Source organism: Triticum urartu, chromosome 3A, assembly GCF_056163025.1.
Source record: "Triticum urartu cultivar PI428250 chromosome 3A, HENAU_Tu73, whole genome shotgun sequence".
Taxonomy (NCBI): Eukaryota; Viridiplantae; Streptophyta; class Magnoliopsida; order Poales; family Poaceae; genus Triticum; species Triticum urartu.
In genome coordinates this window covers 533131355-533139000 of record NC_141875.1, presented here as the reverse complement: position 1 = coordinate 533139000, position 7646 = coordinate 533131355, and the positions used below count along the sequence as shown (strand labels likewise).

General features: G+C 42.3%; 1 protein-coding gene and 1 pseudogene across 1 annotated transcript; both read left to right on the top strand.

Annotated features, from left to right (window-relative positions):
* Positions 1-2856: 2856 nt before the first annotated feature.
* Positions 2857-4176, top strand: LOC147980396 (uncharacterized; annotated as a pseudogene).
* A 93-nt stretch (positions 4177-4269) lies between these two features.
* On the top strand, positions 4270-7307 carry LOC147980395 (uncharacterized). Its single transcript, XM_087515594.1, has 6 exons — positions 4270-4390; positions 4556-4865; positions 5878-5888; positions 6585-6659; positions 6733-6777; positions 6895-7307. Exons 1-6 carry the CDS (start codon positions 4270-4272, stop codon positions 7305-7307), a joined length of 975 nt encoding a protein of 324 aa, XP_087371720.1.
* The last annotated feature ends 339 nt before the right edge of the window (positions 7308-7646 follow it).

The following is a 7646-nucleotide window of genomic DNA, read 5'->3' as shown; positions in this document are numbered from 1 at the left end:
GGATGAAGTGGCCCGGACCGACCTTACACGTACTCTTACGTGAGACTGGTTCCACCGACAGACATGCACTTGATGCATAAGGTGGCTAGCAGGTGTCTGTCTCTCCCACTTTAGTCGGATCAGATTCGATGAAGAGGGCCTTATGAAGGGTAAATAGCAATTGGCATATCATCGTTGTGGCTTTTGCGTAGGTAAGAAACGTTCTTGCTAGAAACCCATAGCAACCACGTAAAACATGCAACAACAATTAGAGGACGTCTAACTTATTTTTGTAGGGTATGCTATGTGATGTGATATGGCCAAAAGGATGTGATGAATTATATATATGTGATGTATGAGATTGATCATGTTCTTGTAACAGGAATCATGACTTGCATGTCGATGAGTATGACAACTGACAGGAGCCATAGGAGTTGTCTTAATTTATTGTATGACCTGTGTGTCAATGAAAAATGCCATGTAATTACTTTAATTCATTGCTAACCGTTAGCCATAGTAGTAGAAGTAATAGTTGGCGAGACAGCTTCATGAAGACACGATGATGGAGATCATGGTGTCATGCCGGTGACGTAGGTGATCATGCCGCGCCTCGAAGATGGAGATCAAAGGCGCAAGATGATATTGGCCATTTCATGCCACTTTATGATTTTCATGTGATGTTTTTCATGGTTACATCTTATTTGCTTAGAACGACGGTAGCATAAATAAGATGATCCCTCACTAAAAATTTCAAGAAATGTGTTCCCCCTAACTATGCACCGTTGCGAAGGTTCGTTGTTTAGAAGCACCAAATGATGATCAGGTGTGATAGATTCTAACGTTCGCATAAAACAGGTGTAAGCCAGATTTACACATGCGAAACATTTAGGTTGACTTGACGAGCCTAGCATGTACAGACATGGCCTCGGAACACAAGAGACAAAAAGGTCGAACATGAGTCGTATAGTAGATACGATCAACATGGAGATGTTCACCGTTGATGACTAGTCTGTCTCACGTGATGATCGGACACGGCTGAGGGAGTCCTGGACTAAGGGGTCCTCAGGTGTCCGACCTATTGGATATGGGCCGGACTGATGGGCTGTAAAGATACAAAGACCAAAGACTCTACCCGTGTCCAGATGGGACTCTCCTTGGCGTGGAAGGCAAGCTTGGCGACCAACTATGAAGATTCGTTTTTCTGTAACCGACCTTGTGTAACCCTAGATCCCTCTTGTGTCTATATAAACCGAAGGGCTAGGTTCGTAGATAGATCCTCATAATCATAGTCAGGCTAGACTTTTAGGGTTTAGCCATTACGATCTCGTGGTAGATCAACTCTTGTAATACTCATATTCATCAGGCCTCGTTCGGCACTAGAGTATCTCCACGTTTTAAAGGGTATTTTCCCGTCCCAATATAGAAATCCCCGAAATTCACCACAGACCGTTCGATACCCCGGTATTGGGCCGGCCCATCCCCAAAATTACACGGGGAAACCCTCAATACCGGTGTGAGAGCAGACACGAGCCTCCCCTCGAGAAATTCTTCCCCGACCGTGATGGCGCCACACCCTCTGCCCTCTGCCCCCTCATCTGTCCGCCGTCCGCCCTCCGCCGTCCGGCCCCTCGGCCCTCCGCCCTTCGTCGACTCCGTTCAAGCCGAGCCAAACCATCCGCCGGTCCTGCCGCCGTCTTCGTCCACTTCATTGCCGCTGTCTTCGTCCACGTCATTGCTGCCGCCATACACGCGCGCCTCAGCCCCTGTCGCCTCCGACGTCCAGAACTCCATATCCTTCCGGTAACCTGGCGTTTTCGCCGGTAAGGACTGATTCCTCCTCATCCCTCCCCTCTCATCCCCTTTCTCTAGGGTTGCTTGGTGCTATGAAGATGTGATTTGTTTACTGGACAGCTTACAAGATTACAAGATTTGATCTGCAACTTGTAGGCTAAGATAGTTGTGCACTGGATGTGAAAGTGTAGGTTGTAAGGTTAATATGCTTGCTTGGTGCTAGCTCTGATCTGCAGCTTCTATTCTAAGATGTACTTTTTTTTTCCCGATGTGGATATGGTTTTTATCTTACCAAGTAGTCTGTGTAATTTAGACTAAAATGTGAATATAGTTTTCCGTACATGCAGCTCGCTCCTTTTCCTGTTGGGGAAGCGTGTCTTTCACACTTTTACCAAGTAGTCTGAATAATTTTGAGTAAAATATGAATATAGTTCAGATTGATGGAGTACTATCCAAGTCAATCAATATGTAAATGAAGATGATGTTTGCATCTAGTAATCTGTTCATACCATTTTCTGGCACTGTCCAACGTTGCGAAACATCGATCACTGAATGATTTTATTGCTTTTGGTCATGTATAGAAATGTGTGTAGTTTTCTTTTCGAAACATCAATCATTGTCAATCAATGTGTATAGAAATCCAGAAACTAATCTCTAACTATAAGTACTTACATCAAGATCATCATTATTATCTGTTGTTTCAGTACATAGAATAGATTCAGCTGCTTGCTTTTTGTCCATACTGCTAAGTGACATCTTTACAACAGAGGAAAAACTGATCTGTTCACAAGTTTAGTCATGTCCATGAAACTGTAATTATTTGATATTGCAAAAGAGTGTTATACTGTTTTTTAGAAAAGAGTTACTTTGATTTATTTTGAATTTACATTTTCCAATTTGTAGCTGTCCTTGGATAGCTGTCCTTGGGTTATCTAACCCTTAGACCAACTGATTTGTTTTCTATAGGTACTTGAGCCTTGGTTTATAGTGGGAGTGGACGAGCCGTTGCCTTCGTGGGATCCCGTTAAGACGCCAAAGTTTGGTATGACTTGTATTTACTATGACTTGTTAGCTCTCTAATTCTTGTTTGCTCTCTAATTCCTGGCATTGTTCCTTGATTGCTCGGTGTTAGTTTTGAAATGAAGTCACGGGGTCTAGACCGTATTAGGAAGAGAAGAGAGGAAGATGATGATGAGATGGTCCTTTTCATTCTTCCATTATTGCACTCGTACTTAGTGGACAGTAGAGGATAGGGTGAAAAAAGACAAAGGCATAGCTCAATCCTTTATGGCAAGGAGCGTGTTGACGAACTTCTTGAAGGACACGTGAAGAATTGCTTGGTAGCTTTTAGGATGGAACCATACATCTTTAAGTCTTTAGCATCATATCTTAGAAGGAAAGAATTGATAAAAGACACAAGGCTCAAGGTGGAGGAGAAGTTAGCATTCTTCATGTACATGTTCTCACATAATTCATCATATGAAGATTTGCAACTAGAATTCAGACATAGTAGATCCACCTTTCATGAGTACATCAACGAGTTCTTTGATATCATCCCTGCCCTATGTACTCGCTTTGTGGAGCCTCCGCGCATTGACGAACCTCATCCAATAATTGCTACCGATGAACGATTCTATCCATACTTCAAGGTTCTTATCTTGACACTTAAAAAGAATACCTTATCTTTCTTCATTAAAATTTCAAAAATTAATTTGCAGTCTATTTTTTTCAGAATTGTATAGGTGCTATTGATGGATCCCATGTTCCTATTACCATTACACCTGAGAGTGCCACCCATTTCGGAATAGAAAGGGCACCCTGAGCCAAAACATAATGATTGCATGTGACTTTGACTTGAAGATCACATTTATATCATGTGGCTGGGAGGGGTCAGCAACAGATGCTAGGGTTCTTCGGTCTGCCATTAACTCTGGATTTAAAGTACCTAATGGGAAGTTTTACCTCGTCAATGGTGGTTACGCAAACACCATATCCTTCCTTGCACCGTATCGGGGTGTGAGGTATCACTTGAATGAATTTGGACATGGCCACCATCGTCTATAGAACCACAAAGAATTATACAATCTTCGGCACGCCGTGTTGCGAAATCATGTAGAAAGGACCCTAGGAGTTCTTAAGAAGCGATTCCCGATTCTCAATGTTGGGACACTACATTCAATTAGGAACCAAGCGAGGATTCCAGCAGCTCCCGCTATCTTCCATAACATCATCAAAAAGCATGCCGGTGATGAGGAATGGCTTGACAACCAACCAGATAACATACCTCTGGCTGATTTTGTCAATGTACCTAATGGCAATGATAACTACCAAGGGAACAACACCCAAGGCAACGCTTTGAGAGATGAAATTGCAATGCAAAAGTGGAATCATTTCTAGCATAACTAACTCTTTGTAAGTTTGTGGATGTGATTGACTCTTTCTAATTCAACCGATTAATTGTCTTTATTTTGTGTGTTAATTTGTTTTATCTAAACAGATATGTATGCAAAAGGATCTCCCAAATTCGACTTGGCACAAGTTGCTGCCATACTAAAAAAGAAAGGTGTTCTTGGTGCTAAAAAGGATTCACCAAAGGTTACCAAAAGGAGTTCACCAAAAGGTATTCTTGTTTCTCATCTTCGACTTGTTTTTCACTACAAGAACAGTAGCATTGTTGTACTAGCATGTTTCATGTCACAAGTATTTTCATGCATGTAGCCATTTGATCTGAATCTGAACTTGTCAAACACCATTCATAGCCTTGTACTCTAATTGGCTTGTGTAGTTGTGAAACAAAGAGCACAATGGAGTTTAGGACTTGAAAAATGTTTGGTGGAGATACTTCAGGAGCACGATACTCCTTACCACCGAGGACAAAATGGATGGAGCAAGGAAACTTGGAACTTGATGGTGACAAAATTCCATGCCAAACATAAACAAGCGAAGTTCTCGAAGCTTCAAATTCAGGATAAGGAGAAGGAGCTCAAAAGGGAATATAGGATGCTAAAAGAAGCTCGAAAGCAAAGCGGTGTTGGCTGGGACGACAAAAGATGCATGATAGAAGCCGACACCGATTATACGTCTCCAATGTATCTGTAATTTTTTATTGTTCCGTGCTATTATATTATCTGTTTTGGATGTTTATGGGACTTATTAAACACTTTTATATTATTTTTGGGACTAACCTATTAACCCAGAGCCCAGTGCCAGTTTCTGTTTTTTCCTTGTTTCAGTGTTTCGCAGAAAAGGAATATCAAACGGAGTCCAAACGGAATGAAACCTTCGGGAGAGTTATTTTTGGAACGGAAGCAACCCAGAAGACTTGGGGTGTACGTAAGGGAAGCAACGAGGAAGGCACGAGGCAGGGGGCGCGCCCTCCACCCTCGTGGGCCCCTCGTGGCTCCCCTGACGTATTTCTTCCTCCTATATATATATACCCATATACCCTAAAAACTTCGAGGAGCACAATAGATCAGGAGTTCCGCCGCCAGAAGCCTCCGTAGCCACCGAAAACCAATCTAGACCCGTTCCGGCACCTTGTCGGAGGGGGAATCCTTCTCCGGGGGCCATCTTCATCATCCCGGTGCTCTCCATGACGAGGAGGGAGTAGTTCTCCCTCGGGGCTGAGGGTATGTACCAGTAGCTATGTGTTTGATCTCTCTCTGTCTCTCGTGTTCTTGAGGTGTTATGATCTTGATGTATCGTGAGCTTTGCTATTATATTTGGATCCTATGATGTTTCTCCCCCTCTACTCTCTTGTAATGGATTGAGTTTTCCCTTTGAAGTTATCTTATCGGATTGAGTCTTTAAGTATTTGAGAACACTTGATGTATGTCTTGCGTGGGATAACCATGGTGACAATGGGTTGTTCTATTAATCCACATGATGTATGTTTTGGTGATCAACTTGCGGGTTTCGCCCATGAACCTATGCATAGGGGTTGGCACACGTTTTCGTCTTGACTCTCCGGTAGAATCTTTGGGGCACTCTTTGAGGTTCTATGTGTTGGTTGAATAGATGAATCTGAGATTGTGTGATGCATATCGTATAATCATACCCACGGATACTTGAGGTGACATTAGAGTTTTGGTTGATTTGTGTCTTAAGGTGTTATTCTAGTATGAACTCCAGGGCTGTTCGTGACACTTATAGGAATAGCCCAACGGATTGATTGGAAAGAAATAACTTTGAGGTGGTTTCGTACCCTACCATAATCTCTTCGTTTGTTCTCCGCTATTAGTGAGTTTGGAGTGACTCTTTGTTGCATGTTGAGGGATAGTTATGTGATCCAATTATGTTATTATTGTTGAGGGAACTTGCACTAGTGAAAGTATGAACCCTAGGCCTTGTTTCAACGCATCTCAATACCGTTTACGCTCACTTTTATCATTAGTTACCTTGCTGTTTTTATATTTTTAGATTACAAAAACCTTTATCTACCATCCATATACCACTTGTATCACCATCTCTTCGCCAAACTAGTGCACCTATACAATTTACCATTGTATTGGGTGTGTTGGGGACACAAGAGACTCTTTGTTATTTGGTTGCAGGGTTGCTTGAGAGAGACCATCTTCATCCTATGCCTCCTATGGATTGATAAACCTTAGGTCATCCACTACAGGGAAATTTGCTACTGTCCTACAAACCTCTCCACTTGGAGGCCCAACAACATCTACAAGAAGAAGGTTGTCTAGTAGACATCAACCGACCTTTGGGACAATCTGCTTATTGTAAGTTATTTAATTCCACCTTTTGATATGGCTACAATTTGTACCATGTTAATACTCATCTATTACTCTGGTTCTTTATAGTCATATCCAAATGTTGGGAAATTCGCAAGAAGAAATCTTTTCCTCACTTTGACTTGCTAGGAGAACTGTACAATGGTAAGTTTACCAACTTCTGTTGCTACCTCTCACTCGGTTGCCTCTTGCTTGGTTACTTACATGCATTTTGCAGGGCATACAGCCGAGGGTACCTATAATTTCACATCCATTGGAAAATCATGACAAATTGGTGAAGGCTTTGAAGATGAAAGAGAGGTCGAGGAAGTAAAAGAAACCGATGACTTGGAGATGATGAATCAATTGCAAAATGATGATGACGAATTGCAAATTCTAGATCAAATGGATGCTGCTCATAGGAAGGAGGATGTCAATCCAATTGAAGAAGGGGGTCGTACCATGGCTGGTTCAGGAAAGATGCCCCAAAAGAAGCCCAAGAAGGAGAAGCCCAAGAACAGTGGAGATGTGATTGCCGGAGCATTGGAGAAGTACATAGAGCTGAAGAAAAGGCAAGTAGATGATGAAGCTGCATACTTGGACAATGAAAGGGCAGAGGCAACAAAATTAGACGACTTCTCTATCACCAAGTGCATGGATGTGCTCAAAACAATGGAGGTTGTCACCCGCACAGAGAATATCAAGGCGTTCAATGTCTTCAAGGATGCTGCAAACCGTGAAATTTTCATAAATGCCGCTGATGATGATAAAGAGACCGCTGTTATGTGGCTCCGGAGTCAAATGTTCCCATGAGGTATGTTCAAGATTTGAGCTCTTAGTTGTTCCCACTTTGGTTGAGTTAGTTGGTAAGCTAGTGTTTAATTTGATATCTCGTTGCAACTTCAAGCACTGCAAAGTAGAGCTAAATAATGCTTCTGCCCCTTTTTCTCAGAAACTTCTCTGGAATATATCTCAGATAGTTGACTGATCTTCGCATGTACACTGAAGTTCCTATGGTCGATAACACTTGTAGTAGTATTTTTTGCCTCTTTTTTCATGTGGGCTCAAGATCGTTGCTTTTTTGCAGAGTTATTTTGAGTCTTGTCTGCCACCTCCAAGAACCAGATAGTAGGAAAGGAAAGAGCTGCCACC